We start from the raw sequence: 25,523 nt of genomic DNA, 5'->3' as shown, positions 1-25,523 counted from the left end.
CGGAACAGACCGAATAAACTAACACACTGTGGAACGCTCGAGGGCTTGGTCTGAGAAACACAAAACAATCTGGCAGAGGACAAGTGGAAGTGAGGGAGCTAAATAGTGAGGGACTAATGAGGGGATGGGCTGCAGGTGAGAAGGGCGTGAGGACCAGGTGAAGGGAATGAGGGACTAACGAGGTGATCAGAGGCAGGTGAGGGGAGTTGGATTGACGAGATGGGAAGCAGGATCTGGAATGACAGGATAGTTAATGACAGGATGAAAACAACTAATACAAAAAGGAAGGCGTGGAGATAAACTGTGTTGTAGCCAGAGTTATTAAATAAAATGGAGTTTCCTGTGAAACCTCAACAGCCGTCTTCTGCTTTAGTGATGGAACAAAAGGCCATTGACGAATATATGTATCCATCATTTTTGTGAACAAAAAATATCCTTGGCTTTTATCTTGGTCCCCCCCATAAAGCTTTTAGGACACAGTGTGGGACGGTGTGTAGCTGGTACACAACACAGGACAGAGGGCCACTTCTCCTCCATTGATTCACGATAGCCGCTCCACCGACTGGTCGAGACTCAACTGCAGCATGAACATTATTATATAGATATTGCATTGAGAGAGGATTACCGCGAATAAAGTCTTCCATTTATTGCTCCGAGCAAAGCAATAGCAGTGAGATGACACTCTGCTCAAATAAAAGCTTTAGAAAGGGTTTTATAAACAGGGCGTTGTTGCCTTTAGAGTTTAAATCCCCCCCTTCATTACAGGTGAGGACATTATCGGGATATAGAGACATAAGAGGGATTTATGAATTATTAAATGTAAATAGTAAAAGTCTGCCCACTCGACATCTGCGACCGCTCCCCACAATCTGTACCCAGACCATGTTTGAGACACAAAAAGAAGCTTTACTCTGTTGTGTAACTTTCCTCTAGCAGGAAGCATTCAGTGTCAGTGGAAATCAACGCACTTTAGAGAGAAAAAAGCAGCATAAATACTGCATGTAAGCTCTCAAGATGATTTTTTTTTCTTCCCATGTCCTTGTTGTGCTTTCGAGTCTCACCTCCGCGCGTCGCATCTCTGCCGGCGTCGTCGTAAATGTGTCGGGGCGTGTCATCGTCACATGTCCCGGGGCCCCCGTGTTTAAGGGCCCCGTGTTTGCGGGTGATTGGCGGCGTGCTGCACCGGTATTTATTTGTAGACGGCCCAGCCGGCGCCGACTGAAATTCCGAGTGATTTAATAAGTGTCAAAAAAAAAAACGTGGAGAAACGTTCGCCCGGGGTTTGGGACATCAGCCTGGAAAAGGTCAGCGGAAATTAGCGGAGTAAGAGAAAACGTAACCCCCACACACACACACACACACACTCCCCTCCCCTCCCCGGGTTGACTGACAGACAGACACTAGTGGCTTGATTGCAGCCATTGTGTACTCTTGTGTTTGATGATAATTACACATCGTGTTGTTTGCCCGGCTTCATGAATAATCCATGAGCTCCGATCACGGATTCAGAAACACAAGGTTTTTAATGTTCCGGAGACCGGTAGTCTCTCTGACGATGACTTCTCCTCGGCCCTTTCTGACCTCGCTCTTCCTCCCGGGCTGCGTATTCTTCGTCGAACACGGAGCCTCTTAAAAGTTAGATTTCACTCAAGCACTCGATAAGAAGTTTTTCAAATTATTGCTATTGTGAATGAATGAATTTGAGTTGTTATTTTTCTTTCCCAATATGCCAAACTATTCCTCTAGTTTGGCATAATTGGGGGAAAAAATAAATAACCCAATTTGTTTTCAGCTTTCCAAAACAACTCTAAATAAAACACGAATGCACCTCCGTGCGAACGTCTCAAACAGCCTTTTTAAATTCAAATCCGTGCGAGAGAATCTAACATTTCTGAATTGACAGTCAAATAAATGAAAACCGTTTGTGTCTGACGCAAAAAAAACAGTTTCTTTTTTAAATAAGCCTGCGGGCCACAATGTGTTCAGAGGCAAATATGTTTTATAATCAAGTTGTGGAGAACGACAACAACACTTAAATCCATATTGCATCCACGAGAAAGCGTACAGAATGATTGCCGTGCAATTTTACTTTCTGCGTTGTGAACATCACCGTTTCCCTCCTTCCATAGCGTCATGATGCGTGTGTCGCTATTACCTGAGAAAACATCCCGTCTCTCCTCAGAGCATCGAGCTGCAGCGTCCCTGTGCAGGGTTCGTATACGGTCATGGAAAACCTGGAAAAGTCATGGGAGACTGCTGGGGTCCGTATTAATGGACACAGGTTTTCCACCCACTGTAACTTGGCATTTTTAACATTCACTGGCTTCATCATCATCATCATCATCATCATCATCATCATCAGTTTTGGCCGGACAATGTTCTCGTTGTACTTCTATGATAGAGCTTTTTAAATGTGTGTATTCCTGTTTTTAACATACATAGGTTTTAAAGTGTGTATTCAGGTATTACTTATGGTATTACTTATGGTATTACTTATAGTATTACTTATAGTATTACTCATTGTATTACTTATAGTATTACTTATGGTATTACTTATAGTATTACTTATTGTATTACTTATAGTATTACTTATGGTATTACTCATAGTATTACTTATGGTATTACTTATAGTATTACTCATTGTATTACTTATTGTATTACTTATAGTATTACTCATTGTATTACTTATAGTATTACTCATTGCATTACTTATGGTATTACTTATGGTATTACTCATGGTATTACTCATGGTATTACTCATGGTATTACTTATTGTATTACTTATAGTATTACTCATTGTATTACTTATAGTATTACTCATTGTATTACTTATAGTATTACTTCTGGTATTACTTCTGGTATTACTCATGGTATTACTCATGGTATTACTTATAGTATTACTTATAGTATTACTTATAGTATTACTCATTGTATTACTTATAGTATTACTCATTGTATTACTTATTGTATTACTCATTGTATTAATTATAGTATTACTCATTGTATTACTTATAGTATTACTTATGGTAATTTTGTAGTTTGGCTTTCTTGAAGAAATTTTACTTTCTTGATTCTTGTTGTTCTGAGTTTGTAAATATAGTTTTATTGAATGCACTTTGGATATAAGCAGCAGCTAAATGACATGTTGTGCAATCTAATGTTATGTAATATGGACTAAAAGTAAAAGATAGCTCGCAGCCTCTCATCATCCAGTTTGAGATTCAAGATTCAAGGTTTTATTTGCCATTTGTGCCGAGAGTCCAGACACATTGAACATCTCAGTTTAACAATAACACAATAATAATAAAGAAAAATACAAAATATTTTTTAAAAACACTACACAAAAGGTGGTAATGTACAAGAACAAGAAAGGTGCGAGTCTGCCCAGTTTTGGATCCAGTTTTAAATGACAGATAGTGATAATATGTCACATATTGCACATGATAAGTGCCGTGAGGTCGTGTTGGGTTATTCCACATACTTCAATCGATTTCTTTTGCCATCAGTCTGACTGAAAGGGAAGAAGCTGTTGAAGAAACGTGTTCAGTGAGAGATGACGCTGTCCGCTCAGCTGCGTCTCAGGTCGTACGTGCAGAGCGAGCAGGCAGCGAGTCTCTGATGATTCCCTCTTATTTCCGACCGCGCCGCACACACACAGTCCACCGAAGGAGGCGTTGTCCTTATGATCCTCTCTGAGAGCGAACCGGGTGTAATCCAAACCTCCCACTATGAGACGGCGTAAACGGCGAAAGCTCAAATCGCGCAAAGACTCGAAAGCAGTTCAACGTCCGGGTCACAAACAAAGTGGACGTGAGGGAAAAAAAACAGACCTGAAACGCATCCAGATGTCACAAAATAAGAAAAATCCCACCGTGGATAGCAGAGCAACGTTCTCCATCATTCATACGATCGCTTCGCCGCACTCGAATCCCTCGAGCGACGTCTCCCAGGTTCAGCGGCCCCATTCAACGACCACGAACACACGTTCAAGGCCTAAAATAAAATTGGAGAGGAGAAGAGTGCAAAAAGGAGCCGTTCGCTGCACCGCGTGTCAGGCCCGAAGGCTAATTGGGCGCTGCGACAATACTCGGCTACTTACAACTGCCATGAAATCAATACCGTGGCATTTTTCCAACCCCTGGTTCGAGGAATCGGAACACGTATACCGGGAACGTGACATCCCGATTGCCGAAGGCGTTCTCCGCCACGCCCGCACCCGGCTTATTAAATACGCAGGATTCCCCGGCTGACGTCAAGGCGAAGCCATTTAAGGGGAAACAATGTTTTTTTTGTAGTCCACAAACGCGGCGCGTCGCTTCAGTTTGTCCCGGTCGTCTTCGATGACGCCGCCGAGCGAGCTGATTGGACCGTCAGCCTCTCCCGGAGGGGTGAGTAACGGGCCCTGTGGCGGGCTAGTTCCTCCAAATGAAAAGCCCTCCCTGGTTATCTTTGTGTATCTACTTTATTGCACCTATTGGGAATACATTTTAACATATGTCATCATTTCATCATGTGTGAGAGAAATGTGCATGTTTGACTATTTGCACGTCGTTCATTTTAGAACATTAAGGTTTTAGAATTGCACCCAGACAAACAAAAAGAAAATGTTTTTAAGTTGTTAAGTATTTAGTTGTGAGATATTCAGTTGTTGTCGTCACAACGTTAAATTAGACTTTTTTTTAAGGCTTTGCATCCCTTACAAACATGACCGTATAAAACGAACATCTATTTTAGAAGATTATGCTTTTAGAATTGCACCCAAAGACAATCTTTTGAAGTTTTTTTTAAAAGTTATAAAGTATTTATTTGTGAGATATACAGTTGTTGTCGTCAATGTCAGCATGTTAGCGCGTTAAATTAGACTTTTTTAAGGCTTTGCATCACTTACAAACATGACCGTATAAAACGAAAATTTATTTTAGAAGATTATGGTTTTAGAATTGCACCCAAAGACAATCTTTTAAAGTTATTTTTGAAAGTTATAAAGTATTTAGTTGTGAGATATACAGTTGTTGTCGTCACAACGTTAAATTAGACCTTTTTTAGGCTTTGCATCCCTTACAAACATGACCGTATAAAACGGACATTTATTTGAGAAGATAATGGTTTTAGAATTGCACCCAGACAAAAAAAAAGACAATCTTTTAAAGTTATTTAGTATTTAGTGGTGAGATATACAGTTGTTTTCGTCATTGTGAGCATGTTAGCGCGTTAAATTAGACTTCTTTTAAGGCTTTGCATCACTTACAAACATGGGCGTGTAAAATTTACAACGTTTATCACGCGTTTCAAATCGGCAACCGTGATCTGGGGAGTTGGATAGAGTTGTAATCTTTACGGAGCAGAGTTGTTTTGTTTGTGTTCAGTTGCACGGACATGTCTCGGTGTTGAATCTCTCCATTGACTTTGTGTGCAATTTCGCATGCTTCCAAATATTACCTCGCCCACTTTATTTTCAACACCAGTGGAGATTCCAAAGTTTTCCAAAGAGTGTAAAGTTTAAAATACGATGCACTAAACCATCTGATGGAGCACTGCGGCCATAATAACTGGATTTAAAGTCTTCGCTCGTATAGCTCCAACGGAGAGCTGGAGCAAGCAGATAAAGAATATATATATATATATATATATATATATATATATATATATATACAGGACTGTCTCAGAAAATTAGAATATTGTGATGAAGTTCTTTATTTTCTGTAATGCAATTAAAAAAACAAAAATGTCATGCATTCTGGATTCATTACAAATCAACTGAAATATTGCAAGCCTTTTATTCTTTTAATATTGCTGATTATGGCTTACAGCTTAAGAAAACTAAAATATCCTATCTCTAAATATTAGAATATCATGAAAAAGTATACTAGTAGGGTATTAAACAAATCACTTGAATTGTCTAATTAACTCAGGAAACACCTGCAAGGGTTTCTGAGCCTTAGACAAACACTCAGCTGTTATAAATCTTTTTATACTTGGTCTGATGAAATATTAAAATATTTAGAGATAGGATTTTAGAGTTTTCTTAAGCTGTAAGCCATAATCAGCAATATTAAAAGAATAAAAGGCTTGCAATATTTCAGTTGATTTGTAATGAATCCAGAATGCATGACATTTTTGTTTTTTTAATTGCATTACAGAAAATAAAGAACTTTATCACAATGTTCTAATTTTCTGAGACAGTCCTGTATATGTATATATAATATATATCTATAAATATACCTATATTGTTTATCTGCTTTCTTTATATATATATATATATATATATGTGTATATATGTATATATATATGTACATGTATATACAATATATATATATATACACACACATGTATATATATGCAATTTAGTAGATATATGTATATATATATTATTTTTTTATCTGCTTCCTTTATATATATATGTGTATATAAATGAATATGTATATATAATATCTATACACATATATAGTATATATATGTATATATATATATATATTGTTTATCTGCTTTCTTTATATATATATATATATATATATACATACATATATGTGTGTATATATATATATATATACTATATGTATATATATATATACATATGATACTGTCAGAAACTATTTCTGGACATTCAGCTGCTTTATCTTCCTCCCATTGACGTGATTTGGGAACAGAGTGAATGTAATCAGAGTATCGTCGCTGGGTAACGGTGGTTTGGCGTTTCCCCGTGCGGGTGCCATATCACGTTTTCTTCATTGTAAGAGAAATGACACAAACTAAAGTATTCATTTGAAAATGAAATACTTTTTTTTTTGTTATGTTATTCACGTTCCAAAAGTGACGATTCAATTTCAGTTCCCATCAAATTCTCTTTCATCTCCCGCCTATTACACACAAATACACTTCCATCAATAAGCTCCCGGGTGAGTCATTAGAAGGAGGAGGAGGACATTACATGTCTTCTGCGTGCTGAATAATGGAGCTGCTGCTGCTGCTGCTGGTTGCTTTTGTTATTAAATTGTTCATAAGAAAAACTGAAACCGTTGCCAAATGGATTCAGCAGGATTCTGTTGTTTCATAGCCAAATCACGGAGATATTTGAATTGATCTAAATGACATTAGCTCAGGGTTCTGCAGATATTCATACAAAAAAATTATTGATTCTTTCATTTTGATTGAAAAACTCACATTAACAACAATATACACTTTTCTTTGTATCTTCTCTCACTTGTTTTGGTCGATCTTAGTAAGTGTCAACAACTCATCATATTATCTCCATTTCCTGACCTCTCTCTCTCTCTCTGATTTCACACTGTGTATGCACTTGGTTTACATCAGACTTTGACAAAGTGCGGTCGACACTTCTCTCCTCTCTTTTTTCTCTCCTCGGTACTTCATAAGCATCATATTTTCCTCTCACAAGAGAGAGGGGGAAATCTCTCTGCCTCCGTTTGTGCGTTAGCTGTCACCGTCTTTAGAAATAACCGCCGCGCCGCCGTCGCGAGCGATAGACTTGAAGAAGTACGTCGTGTAGCCAAGGACTTCTGATGACTAACTTGGAAGAACGACAACAACACTCCACCAGAGCCAGAGAGCGAGAGGGAAATGTGCTGCAGTTCCAGAACATCATGTATGCTCCTATATGTCCTCCTCACATGGGGGGGGGGGGGGGTTGGATGGCATAAAACACTGCTTCAGTGGAGTAAAGAATCATCAAATAACCCAAACATCTTTTTTAGATTACACACAATATTAAAAACATACAAACTTAAATATTTAAGTGACAAGTCAAGATATTTCCTGTCGAGACATTATTTGTCTTTGTTGGCATTGTACCAAAAGTACATTGAAAGCTGTCGTTAATGCATGGTTTTGGTCTCTTTTGAAAGGTAACACTCTGAAGAAATCACTTTAAGTGCTGCTGACATTGAGGAAAATAATTTGGAACGCACATAAGTAGAAGGTTTTCAATTTTCGCCTGAATATTTGTGTGAAACAGATGCCTGCACTGCGACTTTTAAACTGGAAAACACAATGGGAGTTTAGCATAAAGCCTTACCTCGTCCAAGTAAAAAGTAGATTCTAATTTCACAGAAAATTAAGATTTTACACATGTTTTACTAAATGTATGTCGAGAGTGTTTTCCAATAAAGGCCATTTGGAGACTCCATTGTAGGCTCTAATGAAAGGTGAAACTGAGAGGTATCCTGTCCAATATACATACATTTATATTGGACAGGAGTAGAGTGTTTTTTTCCCCGATTTGAAACTAAATGTTGTGCACATTGAACCAACATCCACAGGTTATCACTGAAATTCCCTGTCGTTGCATTCTACCCGGCAACAGAATCGGCATGCTGTTGAATTTGTCTTTTCATTGGCTCAATAAATCCAGTGTCATTTGACAAATCGGGCTCAGTGTACAATATACGAAAGAAGAGGGTCAATGCAACCATTGCATAACAATTATAATGCAGTATGATCCCAGAAAATGTCAGTGAGTAGTTATAGATTATCAAGTATTATGATACTCGACCAAATGTCCTGATGAAATACTAAATCATGTGTTGTGATTGTTATAAAACATTATGATTATAGTTATACAGTGCTATACGTTATAATGGATTGTCCATGTGTGTATCCTGCTTTCTGGATATAGACAGAGAGGGCCGACGAAGGCACAGAGTTTACCAGGAACATTCCCATTTAAAGTTTATATTTTAAAATTAAATAAGTGATAGTGTGGCCAGTGTCACCAGCGTATCTGATCTGTTTCTTTTTTTTCAACGGATTAAAAAAAGATTACGTGTTCATTTCTAGGATGAGAAAATACATTACAATGTGGATCAACCAACTAATAAACCTCGTGAAGATATAGTCTCAAAGCTGAGAACATGGTGATGATGTTTTGAGATAAATGAATCTCACAGGACAGCGACAATACACTCGTCTTGCCAGTAAACGCACTCTTCACAATGTGTGTGTGTGTGTGTGTGTGTGTGTGTGTGTGCGAGCTAAGGCACTGCATTGTATCTTGATTACCCGCTATATATATATATAAATATATTTATATAAATATATATTTATATAAATATATTTATACACATATATATATTGCTATATATTTGGATATATTTATATATATAATATATATATCAACAGAGCTATTTCCATCCCTCATATATATATATATACATATATATATATATAAATATATTTATACACATATATATATTGATATATATATTTATATATATAATATATATAATATATGTATAAATATATTTATTCATAAATATATATATATATATTTATATATATATATACATATATATATATATATATATATATATGAGAGGGATGGAAATAGCTCTGTTGTTATAGCTACCCTGATGCAGAGGCTGGAGGAGGGCGCAGTGCAGTAAAGGTATCCGTAGTGATTATGAGTGAGGAGAAGCAGAGGTGATGGAGGGAGGAACATGAACGTGTCTCTGCCGGGCGTCCGAGCCCCTCGGAGCTGTGAGGCAGTAAACCCTGAGCCGCCTGCAGCTCCGTCATACACATTATTGGGTTAGCTCTGAAGGGAACCCAGGTTTAATCCTCTTCAACCCTGCACGGCAAAGTAAGGAATCAGTGCGCAGTGATTATCACATGACAGCGTATGTATATATATATATATATATATATATGTATAAATTATTTTGTTGTATTAAAGTAAATCTATAACTTTTCCAACCAGCCAAATAAACTGCACGTGATGAGTGGGAATAGTAGCCGATTCCTTTTGTGGCGATTACAGGATCGTAAAACGCTGTGAAAAAAGAGAATCCACCAGGGAAGCTTATTACTGTGTAATACTCGCGATTACTTCACCAGCACAACAAATTAACCGGATTCCCTCTTCCGTGAAAAAGCTATTTATCCATGTATTTAAAAGTCCCTGGGGTTGGTGTGGCGAAGCTAAACCCCCCAAAACAAATACCCCCACGCATGTCATATTTTCCCTCACACTGCTTTGATCGTGTGACCTCTCTGTGCCCCTCCTCCTCTTCCTCCTCCTCCTCCTCCTCCACCGCGGCGGTTTACGCACGTGACGATTCATGGACGACTGCAATCCGACAGATATTGTACGGAGGCTGAGAATGAGGTGTCGCTCACAGCAGCAAACAAGTGAAGAGCTGGATGACGTGATGAGGCTTGATACGGAGCCCCTCATCCTCGTGCGGAAGATTTCACGTGTCACCGTTTTTTTTTATTCCCAGAAGATTTATTCAACTATTTTCTGGAGAGTATTTTTAAGTCCTCTTCATTCAGACACGCACATGGATATCATTTTGGGAATGAGAACTAGTCGTGACGCAGGCAGACATTTGAAAAACAGCCACGATGGTTATTACCATTTTAAAAGGTGCCCGCATCGCCCTCAGGGCAACATCACCATCCCCGAAATAACTTTTGCCATTTGAATGTTTTTTTGAGGTTCCTCCCAAGAGGACGTGAGCGTTCATCCACAGCACGCTCCCATTGGTTCTAACGTCAAGACGTGCGCGTCATTTTAAACTGGAAATCCTTTTTTTTATATTGAGGTTTTCACATACACACACACACACACACACACACGTCGTTGCACAGATACAAATACATTCTTAGATGTGATGTTTAAAATCTCTTTTCTTTCGATGTGTCTTATGTTCGTGACAGAAATAATCCAGGAAGAGCAGGTGTCATGTTTTCTTTCTCCTCCATACGGGTTGATGTCACATTTTGAAGAAGAACCCTTCAGATGCATATTACCGCCCTCGTACTTTTTCTCACGTCTATTTTTATATCGTGTTTTTCTCATGAAACCATACGGAGCGTGCGTCATGTGACTCCAAGAGGAGAGGGAGAGTGGAGGGCGGCAGGCGGACTCCGGAACCTTCCTCTGCCACACACAGCATGGCGTGTGCCGTCAAACTGTCAACACTTGCACTCCGAGGCCTGTCGTCGGTCCGCCGCGTGAGGTTCTCCGCGTGAGGTTCTCCATGTGAGGTTCTCCATGTGAGGTTGTCCACATGAGGTTCTCCGCGTGAGGTTCTCTCTGTGAGGTTCTCCATGTGAGGTTGTCCGTGTGAGGTTCTCTGTGTGAGGTTCTCCATGTGAGGTTGTCCACATGAGGTTCTCCGCATGAGGTTCTCTCTGTGAGGTTCTCCATGTGAGGTTGTCCGTGTGAGGTTCTCTGTGTGAGGTTCTCCATGTGAGGTTGTCCACATGAGGTTCTCCGTGTGAGGTTGTTCGTGTGAGGTTGTCTGTGTGAGGTTCTCCGTGTGAGGTTGTTCGTGTGAGGTTCTCCGTGTGAGGTTGTCCATGTGAGGTTCTCCATGTGAGGTTGTCCACATGAGGTTCTCCGTGTGAGGTTGTTCGTGTGAGGTTGTCTGTGTGAGGTTCTCTGTGTGAGGTTTTCTGTGTGAGGTTCTCCATGTGAGGTTGTCCACATGAGGTTCTCCGTGTGAGGTTGTTCGTGTGAGGTTGTCTGTGTGAGGTTCTCCATGTGAGGTTGTTCGTGTGAGGTTCTCCGTGTGAGGTTGTTCGTGTGAGGTTGTCTGTGAGGTTCTCTGTGTGAGGTTCTCCATGTGAGGTTGTCCACATGAGGTTCTCCGTGTGAGGTTGTTCGTGTGAGGTTGTCTGTGTGAGGTTCTCTGTGTGAGGTTTTCTGTGTGAGGTTCTCCATGTGAGGTTGTCCACATGAGGTTCTCCGTGTGAGGTTGTTCGTGTGAGGTTGTCCGTGTGAGGTTCTCTATGTGAGGTTCTCCATGCGAGGCTGTCCATGTGAGGTTCTATGTGTGTGGTTGTCCATGTGAGGTTCTCCGTGTGAGGTTCTCCATGCGATGCTGTCCATGTGAGGTTCTATGTGTATGGTTGTCCGTGTGAGGTTCTATATGTGAGGTTCTCCGTGTGAGGTTGTCCATGTGAGGTTGTCCGTGTGAGGTTCTCTATGTGAGGTTCTCTATGTGAGGTTCTCCGTGTGAGGTTCTCCATGTGAGGCTGTCCATGTGAGGTTCTATGTGTGTGGTTGTCCGTGTGAGGTTGCACATGTGAGGTTCTCTGTGTGAGGTTCTCCATGTGAGGTGCTCTGTGTGAGGTTCTATGTGTGAGGTTGTTCGTATGAGGTTGCACATGTGAGGTTGTCCATGTGAGGTTCTCTTTGTGAGGTTCTCCATGTGAGGTTCTCCGCTTTTTTTCTCTTGGTCTTCGGTGTTTCCGTACCCGCGCCACGTGTTCTGTGTGAGCGCCCACAGGTCGGCTTGTTGAGTTGTTTTTGGACGTCTCTGCATGTTTACTTGTTTACATTCCAGGCGTCGGCTTCTCTCCGACACGCATTAACACGCCGGTCCGTCAAACAGAAGTCTGCAGCGCTATCTTCGCACGTCAGTAGACTTGATGAATGGAAATATGCCAAGGGCGAGCAGAAGAAGATGGAAAATATATATATATATATATATATATATGTGTGTATATAAATTGCTCGGCCTCATGAAGCACGGTGGCGGCTTCATTGCCCAGGGGGCCCCTCGAGGGTTCCCTTGGGCTCCAACTAACAGACGCTTTTAAAAAATCTGCAACTGTGCCTCGCAATTCCCGCTGGGCGTAAGCGCGCCGTGGTTTGTCTAGTTCAGAGACGGTAGCCATTAGCAGCCGCTACCTGCTGTCTGCAGGTGGAGGAAAGTGAGCTATCGACCCCTCCGTCGCGCGCTTCTTATCGTCTCTGCAGTTCTTGTTCATGAATTATTTAGACAAGTAACCTCTTTAAACAGTGCCGCTGTCAGCAAATATTGAGATTGTTTTAATTTGCACCTTTACTGTTAAACAGAAGAAGAAGAAAAAAAAACGCTGTGCAATTAAAGGGAAATGAAATGAGGGGGCGTGATGAAGTGTCTATAGACAGACGGGGAGGGCGGGAGCCTTTTTCCTTTTTTTTTATGGAGACCACACATGCAGCCAACCAATTAAATAAAGCTGCGTGTTGAACATTCAATTTCCCTCTGTATTTATTTATTTCCCCCGTCTCCGAGTTTCTGCCGCGCGGCAATTCCAATACTCGCCTCGGATTTAAATTCGTCGGCGAGAATGTGAGACGTGTCATATTCTCAAGTAACAAAGTGTTGCGGCTCCGCCGGGACTCGCGGGGTCATTGGGATTCAGAACCGTAAATGCGGGACCACTCTTTTGATTGTTTTTGGGGAAACCATGCCCTCGGCTACGCCTGCTGGCTGCTTTGATATGCACATTTTAGATGCAGAGAAATCAATTGAATTGAACAACGAGCAAGCTCTGCTTTTGTCTTAAATCCCTTTGTGCTTGCAGGAAAGTAATTGATTTTGGACTCCCGGTACGTCTCTCAGATCCATACGCCTAAAGAGGGGGCGGAACCAGTGCATTCTTTGGTTACGGGGAGCTTACTAAATAGTTCTACAACCATGCGCTGGGTTTGACCTTCTGGACTTATTATCAACATACAGTGTTTCTGCAGAGCGGCTCATGTTTATTATCTCTGTAGGCCTGTGTTTAAGGGGGTAGGGGGGGGGGGGGGGTAGGAGAAGGCTGATAACTGGAATGAGAGTTGCATGTTTCTGTTTCTGAGGGCACGTTTCCTCTGATGTGGAGACATTTCACCTGAGCTTTCTGCCTTAGTGAGATGAAATCTCAGAGCCGTTGGCGCTTGGACTCCACGGGGCTGATTTGTAAGTGAGGGCCGACAAGATAACTGCTACCTCACCGCTAGATTCCACTAGATTCTACCTGGCAGATTTAGAAAAAACTCTATCAAAATCAACGAAAACAAACGTCAAAAGAATCCATTTAAACATGGAGTCAAAAAAATTGCATTTTGTTGCAAGGTTCACCGAGAGGTTCGACAACATTCTTTACTCATTTCTGGGGGAAATTGAGCACAACTGACATTTGAAAGGAGTCTATCTCCCCAGTATTTGCATCAACCAGTTACTCACCATTGATTTACCACTCAGTATAAACATAGATTTAATGTGCTGTTCCACTCAAGCCGGGACAAAGCGCACCGCCATTAAAAGTCCTAATAGCAGCTCGAGTGATTGAGTGTCTCTTTCATCGCCTCGTGGTCGAAGGACTCATCCATGGACTGAGCGGTTATGAGAGAAGTTATAACAAAGTATTCCTCTCAAAACGGAAAATTTTTCTCCGGATGATTTCTTGAGATTATCGTCAATCAGAAGGCATACAGAGGAAGGATAGATCTACAGAAAACTGACTGGAGTAAACCTCCCAGATTGCCATTGATTCGCCGAATTTGCTTTAATGCGAGGCTGAAACCTTTAATGCTGAACTCGTTGGACCGATTGGTTCTCCGGCCGTCGTAATTACCAAATGTCTTCAGCCAGGGGCTTTGTATTTCACACGGGTGAGGAAGACTTTGTCTCAATTAGCTTTCGTTTTTTTTATTTTATCTCCTCTCTCTTTCTCTACGCCGCACACCTCAGTGGCGCCGACAAGCATGTTTGTCCCCGCTGTACGCGGCGGCACAATCGGCTCAATCCGTGGCACGACTTTGAAGATTAGTCACCGAACCGCGAAGAAGCTTTTTGAAGTGTCGGGCGGATTCTTTGAAAAATTTATTTCTTCCACGTGAAAGCATGACACGAAGATTCTGCTGCTACCTTTTGAACATTTAGTGTGGCAATAAGAGGAGGGCGCAGTCACAGGCGTCGACACAACACGATGGAGTTTCGTGTCATCAAAGTCCGTCTGAGGGGGCGTTTCGACCCGATGTCTCCGGCGTACGTAAAGGTGCCTTCACGCTCCGCTGTCGATGCTGTTTTCTGAGATAAGCATCTTCCTCTTCGGGGAGTTCACAGGAAACAAAATTGTGGATACATTCCCGTGTAATATTTTTCATATTTTAAGTCGCCGCCCTGTTTGACCAACAAGTGGATTGAGAAACTCTAATTGTGTGAAATTACTTACCCACAGGCGTGAATACCAATCCTTCTAAGATGTTTATCCCCGGTGATGAATCACGAGAATAAACGCTGCATCCATTTTGCACTTGGCAGGCAACGTGATTCTGAAAATGAAACCGACATTGGAAACGACAAAGCGAGAGAGAAACCTGCTCATTGAAGCCCGATGAAGCCACGTAAAAAGGCGTCTGTGCATGTGTGGGCTGACTTCTCCTTGGCCGCTTCCCGCGACACGAAAATGAATGCATTTTTTTTCCGGGTTGCTTGATTGATGGAGTCGCCTCGATGCGTGAGCGCGTGGTCGTGGGCGGCCGCGGAGAGAGGGCGAGCGTCTTCTCGTCGGAGACGTTTTCAAACGACGGGCGTACGGGCAAAAGGGCGGCTTGCTGCTGGGCCAAAACACACGGGTCAGGGCGAGGCTACAGATGGCCGACCGGCCCCTCTGCGCAACACCGCCAGAGAAGAAGCGATGCCAAATATATCGTCCCTCTGACCTCTTGAACACACACCATTCGTACGCGTAGGAGCAAAGTGCACCGACTTTGAAAAATGCGCTTATTTTGATGACGCCGTACGGATAATATTCCCACTCTCCTGCATAATAAGACCATAAAACAAAAGCCGTGAATTCTAAGGTCATTTAAATACCACTGAGCTGTTGGCAAGCCTTTGAAGCCGAGATAAATTGCCCGTCGTCCTCTTACAATACAGTCTATCGGGCACAGCGCGGCTCACGGGTGCCCGCCCGTAAATAAGAGATATCCTTCTGCAAACTGTTAATTGTGCGAGTGGAGAACAAGATTAAATGCGATGTCCCCTCCGCTGAGGAAACGCCGCTAGGCGACAGTTTTAGAGACTCGAGCCAGGGCTGCAGTTTGGGGTATTTTCAGAAACACTTTTGAAAAGTGTGGATTGATGCTCGCAATGAAGAGTTGGAGCTTTGTTGTACTTCTCCTGCAGAGTAGATGTTAATAAATGCTAATTTGCCCCCCCCATTAAAAATTTGTCCCAGCTGCAGCTGCAACTTGGAGCGCTAATGATGACACATCCAGATTTAATGAGGAGAGCAGAACGGTCAACGGCCAAATGCATTAGACCTCCACTACATTTTAACTCATTGGTGTCGGCTATGCCATTTTACATGTTTCATTCGTTTCCGATTAGTTTGGGATTTTAATGCAGTTTGCGGCTCCGTATTAGTTATAAAGCAAAAGCACCAGATACGATATTCATATGCAGAATAATCGTAGGAAGAGGCAAAAGTCTGGTCCCAAAATGTTCATTTGTTTTGTTCTGTTAACATTGAATGAAGCGCTTGTGTTGTTTCTACTGTAAGCAAGATGGTGTGATCAGCTGTGTTTGCTACCATTTCAATATTCTTTGATTTGGATTCTTTGGCTATAATGAACATTTTCCAATCACATGACTACGTGTATGTGGAGGAAGGGATCCACAATAGTAATAATAAACCCACAGAGAATCATCACCCGTCTCTATCGAGATTGATCTTGGTGTAGTTGGTGATATTGATTTTTCAGTGGAAAACAATTACAGGTTCACAATGGACCAGCACAGACCAGTCGAGCTGGTACAGTCAGTTTGCAGTTTAATACACACCGAATATTAACTTTTTTCCAAGATCATTTTGTCACAACAACATCCAAAGTTTCCAAGTGCCTTACAGTATATAACTAGAATGGGCACTCGGTAGAGCGTATACCTTCGCATATCACAAGATTGGGCATTGAATTATGAACATTTGGTAAAAAGACGATTTTGACCTTTTCATGACCTTGACCTTGACCTTTGACTCGATTGATCCCAAAATCTAATCAAATGGTCCCCGGATAATAACCAATCATCCCACCAAATTTCATGCGATTCGGTTTAATACTTTTTGACTTATGCGAATAACACGCACGCACGCATACAAATACACGGCGATCAAACCATAACCTTCCGCATTTTCTATGCGAAGGTAATGACACTGCTTGTATACATGTGTATAATAGTCATACTGTAGATGAACATGATCATACATCAGGCTGCAGCCCTGCAGGAAAGAATTAACTGCCGTAAAGCTACGTATTAGTTTTTTAAATGAGGCGTTAATGTGAATGCAATTTGAGTTTGAGAGCGAAAGTGCAGAAATGGAACGTTTGAAGGTTTATTTTCAGTCTATTCCCCGGAGAGTGGGCTTCACTTTGTCCTCGGTACTTTCCCCATTTCTATTTCGTGATCCTTTATTCGGACTCCACCACATCTCGGAGATAATCAGGTGCATTCAGAGCATCTGATGAGTGCATTAAACATGAGGCATCGCTCGAGGACCCAACAGTAGAGACCCAGTGCCACCTGACCTTGAGTATTTCTCATTTGTAGGACGTCTTGAACTAAACTAAAGGATTTCAACAGTCTTCCACCAGCGCTTCAGTGTTTCTATACGACGGGTGTGCTCATAAACATCCTGGTTGTGTGTTGGGAACAAAACTGATGCTATTGGTCAGATTACTTGCTGATATTTTCACTACACAGAGTAGAGAAAGCCTTTAAATATCTCGCGGAGTTATGAGGGGAAACATTAAAAAAAACATAAAACCATATAGCCATACTAAGCCATCAAATTGGATTAAGAGAGATTGATCTATTCTGCTCACTGTGTTTGACCGGATTAGCTTCAACTCTGTGCGGCTGAAGACTTCCATTGGAAGAAATGAAATCTCGTCATTGTTCCCCTGTCCATCACGAACAGCCGACTCACCCCGGAGACAAATACGTTCCACTCGCTCCTCATTTCCCACCTTTTCCACACTGCAGGTGAACGAAGACCAACCGGATTCATTTGCAGCGTAGCTAATTGTGTCTTTGCTCCGGGCTTTCTGTGAGTTAATTTATTTTCTGAAACAGAGTTTGGGAGGAAGAAAAAAAATTATTTAAAAAAGGTTGGGGCTCTAAAGTGTGTGGACACGATTTGTAGTGAAATGAGGTTTGCTAGGTGTAAGAGGAGGCTGGGAAAGGCTGTGATGACATGAATAAGGTGCATACGGTAAGGTCTTTCCCCCAAGACCATAGGTACACATTAAAGCACTCAAGTTACAAAATTATTCTTAAAAAAATATAAAGGAAACACTGCATATTTTATAGATTTTCTTTATTTTTAAATGAAGTATATTAGTTAAGTTATTAAAAGTGAAAGCGTCACTCGCAGTTTAAAAACGAAAGCTTGTGATTCTTCAGAACATAAAGACATCAATATTTTAACCCGTTCTGGAATATGCTCCCACCAGTATATAAAAATAGTACAGGTTACTCATTAAAAATAAGTCCATGGTACATACAGAGGCCTACTAGACAAGTATAAATAAATATTATAATATGACTTATATGACATGCTGTTAAAACAGCTCTGACAGATTATCACAATACACAGTTGATACGCGTTAGCAAACACGACTTACGCGCGCATTTATTTGCTGTTGTTTCTGACCACCTGGTGAATGTCTGTCCAATGTTCATTCTCCTTTTACCTCTGATTTGGTCTCCACCACCTTATGAGAGAAATGGCTCCTTTTTCTGTAGTTTCTTTATCTGTCAAACGCTCCAATATGCTAACGTAGCCGGTTGCTAACGTTGTCAGTCTTCCATCCGGTAGTGTATGTTTATTTGGAGCTTTTATGCTGAACAAACTGCCTGCCGCAGCTGGAAATGAGTCACGTTAAGCTCCTCCATTAACACGACAAATATAACGTTATCCAAAAGAGAAAATTGCAAAAACGGTTAAAAGGTATAAATACAAAAACTAGCGAAAGAATACACACAATCAATGCGAGGAATGATAAAAAGCTCTCCGCTGTCCTCCCACGGTGTTGTACCCACTGTATATTCTTCTAAAACAAGCATGGAAGAGGATTTATCCAGAGCCTTTCAGCTTGGGTTCTTAACGCTGATAGGAGTATACAAAAGCGCACAACACATGATGTCACCTCACAGTATTTTAGGGTTAAAAAAACCCCACTTAAACCAAGAGATATTTGACGTTTTCTTTTCAGCTTGTGATAGTCGTAAATAGTGATGTTGTGTAAATGTCCCAATCACTGCGAGTCAGTCATGCTTTCCCAGCGCTTCAAGCACCCCTGGCAGCCCGAGTTAGAGTTGTTTCGCTTCATTTTATAGGCCCTCTTTGCTGTCGCTGTCTACTTACTGAGCCGAATTCCAGCCCCACACGTTACACCTCGACTCATTGAGCCAAAAGGGCAGCTGATTGAAAATATGGAGGGAAAATTAGGTTTATCCCTCTCTTATCTTGAAGATCAAACTCATTTTTCAAGGTGCAGGTAGAATCGTGGATATGGCATTTAATTGTCCACTTTCCAGTTCATATTAAATGAAAATTTATTTTCCCTTCAAAATGAGACGAAATGCTGTGGCTGCAGTTTCTCTTTGGGGTGGCAGAGTACCGTGGTCCTCTTTCACAAAAGTGCACAAATTGGTGGCTGGTTGCAACACAGAAATGCTCTTCAGCCTACAATACAAATGGCAGCATTGATTTACAAATTGAGGGGAATTTACTTTCTCGGGGGTTGTTGCCGTTGCCGTCGCTTTCACCGACAGAGCGACGCATTTTAAGACGAGATATAAATGGAAGGAGTCCACGAAGCAATTATTCCACCGCCTGCAGTACACGGCAGCAGCGCCGCTGGGAAAAAAAAGAAAGGTGTATCGGGCTCTACCTTCCTCGGTTCTGTCTCACCGAGCAGCTTCTCCAGCCTCTTTTCCTCAGTCCGTCGAACTGCCTTGGCAACAATCAGAGCGGAGTGGCTGAGGCATGGCGGAGAGAAATGTACAGAGGTGGAGTGGTAGGAAATTACAAAAGGAATCAATTCGATGAGTTCCCATCCTCTCGTGAAGAAAAAAAAAAAAGGTCTATAAATCAGGCAGATGGCCGGAGCAAAACAACAACCTTTTAAGAGCCTGTCTGCTAAGGTGCACCGGGCAAAATACAGCTCCGTAATATAGCTTCTTCTCTCCTAAATCCAGTCTTTTTCCACTCAACCACTTTCCCCAACTGTCAATGCCCTGACCTTGGTGCTTTTTCCCGGTGACCTTTTCCATATTTCTTAATCTATGGCATGCTATATGCTTTTATTTGTATATTATACGGTATTAAAGCTGAGGCGTGCCAGGGTTTTCTGTAACGCAACAAGAGCAAAGTGTTTCGTTCCAGAAGGACACCAATTCTGACAGGACCACGTTGGCATGAAAGAGAAAATGAAGACTTAAACGTCTCCTGCTCTTTCCTGACAGAAAAGGCAGCGGCGTAGAAGCTATAATCATTTTTAAAGAGCGGTGCTTTGAACACCAGGGTCATCATTTCTCCTCGAAGCCATTTGTAGACGGCATTTCTGGGCTGAAGTTCTTTGTGCTTTCAAGAAGAAGAAAAAACGTTCAAGTCTTCGGAAAACAATTATTTTTGCCGATTACGCTCCCAATGCCTCTCACTTCCTGTGTAGTTTCCCCTCATGACGCTATCACCTCATAGGATGAGAAGCTTAATGCAGGTTGTAAATAAACTAAAACGGCAAGGTCAGCAGGAAAACCCCTGATGGAATAAATTAGTGTCCAGCTCGAAAGAAAACAACAGAAGACAAGAAGAAATATAACGGTAAGGAGTGGTAAAAGGGCTCCGTGACCGCTGCCCACTCCTGATTTATCAGAGGAGAGAGGCAATCTAACGCTTCTCCACTGATTTGTCATGTACCACGGACATCAATACGGGACGGCTGTCAGACCGTGGGCTCAAACTACCGTTAGGTGGCCGCCGTGGCGCTCATTTTAGTTAGCACACATACACTACCGTTCAAAAGTTTGGGGTCACCCAGACAATTTCGTGTCTTCCATGAAAAATCACACTTTTATTTATCAAATGAATATAAAATGTGGTGAAGACATTGACAAGGTTAGAAATAATGATTCATATTTGAAGTATTAATTTTGTTCTACAAACGTCAAGCTCAAAGGAAGGCCAGTTGTATAGCTTATATCACCAGCATAACTGTTTTCAGCTGTGCTAACATAATTGCACAAGGGTTTTCTAATCAGACATTAGTCTTCTAAGGCGATTAGCAAACACAATGTACCATTAGAACACTGGAGTGATAGTTGATGGACATGGGCCTCTATACACCTATGGAGATATTTCATTAGAAACCAGACACTTCCACCTTGAATATTAATTTACCACATTAACAATGTATAGAGTTTATTTTTGATTAATTTAATGTTATCTTTATTGAAAAAACAGTGCTTTTCTTTGAAAAATAAAGACATTTCTAAGTGACCCCAAACTTTTGAACGGTAGTGTATGTGTGTGCCGGTGCCAGATTAATTTCCAGTGTGCGCCGCTGATAAATGCCAAGGCCACTTGAGAGATGGCGAGCAGCAGTTTTATTCACACACACACACACACACGTGCAGAAACAACACACGCCAATAAAAACAGCAAAGTCGTTACACACACACACACCCGTAGTGGATAGTCAAGCGTAGAAGCATGAACTGAATGTGATGTAATGCTAAAAACATGTGCCGCCAAGTGGAATAATGTGTGTTTATCCATGAATGAGCAGCCGGGTGTCTTGCATGATCTCAGTCTCAGGTGTAATGGATGCCTGACAGAAAAATATCTCTCTGCGTATCACAAGACTGCTCTCGCATTTCCTGGATGACTGGTCGGTTTCCTCATCATATACTGTCGGTGCGGAGAGACGCCGACTTTACGGTGGAACGTAACCGTCACTCCAGTTTGCGAATCGCATATTTTTCGACATAATCTCGTGCCCCCTGCTGTAATTAGCCGAATGAACCCATTATAGTGTAGCGCGTCACAATACGACTGCGTTGTGTTGTCGTGAAGATATAAGGGGCCACACAGTGTCTGGCAGAGAGGTTCTGCAGCCTCTTGCAAGGGAAATGTGTTGGATGAAAGGTACAAAAGAAAAGACAGCTTGTGACACAATGTGTGCGTTTCTCCAAGCAATATTCCAACAACATCAGCGTTACCTTGGTAACTAATCCCATTTACTTAGGAGTGGATCCACTATTCAGATTCTTCCTCTCAAAGCAGGGACAGAGACTCAGAGGAGGAAAATATTGAATATTCAGTGTTTTCTTCACAATAATGCACAATTTTAATGGACAAAAGTGCAAATCATTTTGGAATATAAACTGTTGTTATAAAAACCTCAGTCTCTACTGCTATAAAAATGGAATCATGTGCGTGCATAAAAAAGAATATCAATCGGATATACTGTAGGACCCATTCACATATCCATCTTCTTTATGCTGGCATTAGCTATAAAACATGAATTGTTCAACAGTGCATCCTTTCCTTGTAATGTCCCCGTTTCCCTTATAATTTTCTTCCGTAAAAACATTCAGGTGAAGAAAAAGGTCACTTAGAAATAATTGCAAGGGAGACCTGCAAAAGCCGAGAGTAATGTGCACTGATAACTTGACAGCACAAAAAAAGTCTGAATAAAAGTGTAACATGAATTACAGCCTCCGTATTCTGTGATCAGTGGAACGGCACACAACGCATTAGGGATGCAACAATATGGGTCTTGAGAGAGCTTTCCCACTGACAGCTACTGCTTTTGTTTACTCAAAGCAAAGAACATTTATATATTGTTGCTCCTTCTAATTCTCCCACTCAGCCATCCAGTGGTAGCATTTCAACCACGACAAAATTGTTGTTTAGGTAAGCAGTTGATTGACCTTGCATAAAAATGCAAGAAGGTAAACCTTCATCAACAAAAAGCCTTCAACAAAATAGTGTCTGTTTAAAATAAATTGATTTAGATTCCAACACATTTGAGTATTGATGTTGTGTTATATGAAGCCCCAAAGTGTTTACTATTAAATTATCTAAATAAGACATTGTGAAGTAAATAAATACCTGAATAGATATAGTGTAATAAAACCTATGACTAAGCTAGTACATTCTGAATTATCTAATTAAAACATTGCTCATCATCATTCTTATTTACATAATAACTTCTTATTTGATTATAGAATTACATTATATTACAATTATATCATTTCAGTTGTGTATTACATTTATTTTAAATGTTTTACTTTCTTTGGATTGACGGTATTTCACAAAAAGTGTTTTATTTATTTTATGACGCCACTTTTAAGCCAATAAAATGCCCTCAGTTCTTCAGCAGGCTCGACAACTGACGGATAGCTAACTAACTAGCGCCCTTCGGCAAACCTAGAAACACTCTTTGCTTTCCAGAGGTGTGTGATTTCTCTGTGACACATCTTTTAAAATCAAAACACTGCTGAAGTATCTCTGATTTAACCCGTTTACGCAGGCTCACAAACCAGCTTAGCTAACGCAGTAGCCTCAGTAGGTTGTTAAGCCTTTTAAAGTCAATACAAAAGAGAAGTTTGTAGCATGTGTATTGTTTTTGTTGTTGTTTTACAGTAGAAGCTAGTTGACTCAGCACTTTGACATAGCCCGCACTCTAGCTAACGGAAGCTAAACATACTAAATGTGTTAAAGCTATCAACAGTACCTCCCCGGCTAACTAGCCAACTAGCTTAAGGTGAGTTCAAAATGAAGAGCCGATGTAAATGGCAGCAGTTAAGAAGTTAATTATTGTCAATGTTGTGGTTTGAAAGATGTTTATCAAAAGCACACAACTATAATGAGCAGTAACATTCACTGTTTCTCTGTTGTTTCCCAAACCAGCAGGAGTTAGCTGTTAAGCTAACGGGTAGTTGATGGGCCTGGAGGAAGGCTGGGGGCAGGAAATTAATAAAATGACACAATTTAGGGCTCCTTTAAAATAATTGAAAAGTTTAGCAGCTCATTCAGATATTTGCTTCTATATAATTATTTATTTCCTAATGTCTTATTCAATGATAACACACTTTGGGGTTTGATAGTGTTTTAGCTTGAGTTCGCCTGCCCCAAACCTCTAAAGCTATGTCCCTCCCCCCACTCTGTCTGTGTCCCAGGAGGGCAACTGGAGGAGAATGACTGGTAAACTCCAGACCAGCAACGTGACCAACAAGAATGACCCGCGCTCGCTGAACTCCAGAGTCTTTATCGGCAACCTCAACACAACCATCGTCAAGAAGACCGACGTTGAGGTCCTCTTCGGCAAGTACGGCAAGATAGTGGGTTGCTCCATGCACAAAGGTTACGCCTTCGTACAGTATTTGAACGAGAGGAACGCCCGAGGAGCTGTGTCCGGAGAAAATGCCCGCGTCATCGCTGGACAGCCTCTTGGTGAGTCTTTTCTCTTTTCCACTCCATCTGTTGTGCATTGCTTGCAATTAGAAACTCATGAAAGGCCAGCGGGATACAGTGGAGACGTCACTTCACGAAAAACGTTCCCCTTGAAAAGCAGAATGTTTCGTGAAAGCCTGTTCTTTGCTGGAGGAATGGGAACACAAAATGCCTCGGGCGCCTCACAGACTTTTAGTTTAGAATCTCCCTGGGCTCACTGCGGTCAAGCCTGCCTCCACTTCGGAAAAAAACCTCAGTCTAGTCTGTAAATATACAGATAAGTTTACGAATTACTGAAAAATGACAATTAAATCATTTCCATTGTCTGATTACTTTACCTAATATCGACAGCATGCCACATCGGAAGGCACCTCTTCCAATATTAGGACATTCTAAATTTCGAATTTCAAAATAAAAGCTCTCGAAAATCACATTCATGAGCCCGATGCACGTCTAATTCCAGAACTAATTTCACTTCAGATTTATAGTAGGCCATCTCAAGGTGTCCCTCAGAGGCTGGTGGTCTGGCAGAACCATAGGTGAACACGGATAGGAAGGTGTAGTGGCTGGGCAGTAGTTCAGGCACAGGAATCCTTGGCACAGGGGGTGAGTAATGAAGTGAATCACAAAAAGTACTCTTAGTCGTTAAAAGGGCTCAGAGCGGCCGAGAGTCACACTACCACTGAGCTGACGAAATAATCTGGCAACGGGTCGATGGAAGCCGGGGAATTTCACAGGATGGTTTGATGACCAGGTTGATGGAAGCCACACACACACACACACACACACACACACAATCCTTTCCATTTAGAGAATTCGAACAGCTCTTATCACGGCAGCCACTTACAATGCCTATAAAAAGGATTCACACCCCCATGGATGTTTCACCCTTTGTTTCACTCCCACATGTATTTAAACCACACATAAATATAATATTTAGTTATATGTACCGTGTGCCTTTGATCTAGGTTATTGATGCAGCCATATTGAAGGCTGTTTATTTTCTCCGATATTTAATGTCCATGGTTCATGATCAACTGGTGAATGTAAGCACAGTTTGATTCTAACTTTTATCAGGCAGCAGCATGCAAAAAGACACAGATCTTAGAGGAGTATTTGTTCAGTGGCAAGGAATGCAGCAACAATATGCTGTGCAAGCATTGTTTTTTTCTCTTGTGCATGCACTTTGTAATGAGTTTTGTGGATGTTGGCTGTTAAAATGTCTTTTTTTCACATTAGTTTTGCTCAATCAGAATTAGGTTTGTCTGTGAGGAGGA

At 41.3% G+C, this 25,523-nt stretch overlaps 1 protein-coding gene across 4 annotated transcripts in view; it reads left to right on the top strand.

Annotated features, from left to right (window-relative positions):
• LOC130206398 (RNA-binding Raly-like protein) overlaps positions 1 to 25,523 on the top strand; it is a 112,848-nt gene that overhangs the window by 22,536 nt on the left and 64,789 nt on the right. For all 4 annotated transcript variants that reach the window (XM_056434347.1, XM_056434348.1, XM_056434346.1 and 1 more), the window contains exon 2: positions 23,973 to 24,246. In XM_056434347.1, the coding sequence (XP_056290322.1) occupies positions 23,991 to 24,246 (256 nt within the window). In that variant the 5' untranslated portion in view covers positions 23,973 to 23,990. The remainder of the gene's footprint in view (positions 1 to 23,972; positions 24,247 to 25,523) is intronic.

Source organism: Pseudoliparis swirei, chromosome 16 (genome assembly GCF_029220125.1).
Source record: "Pseudoliparis swirei isolate HS2019 ecotype Mariana Trench chromosome 16, NWPU_hadal_v1, whole genome shotgun sequence".
Classification (NCBI taxonomy): domain Eukaryota; kingdom Metazoa; phylum Chordata; class Actinopteri; order Perciformes; family Liparidae; genus Pseudoliparis; species Pseudoliparis swirei.
This window is presented reverse-complemented; position numbering and strand designations above follow the sequence as displayed.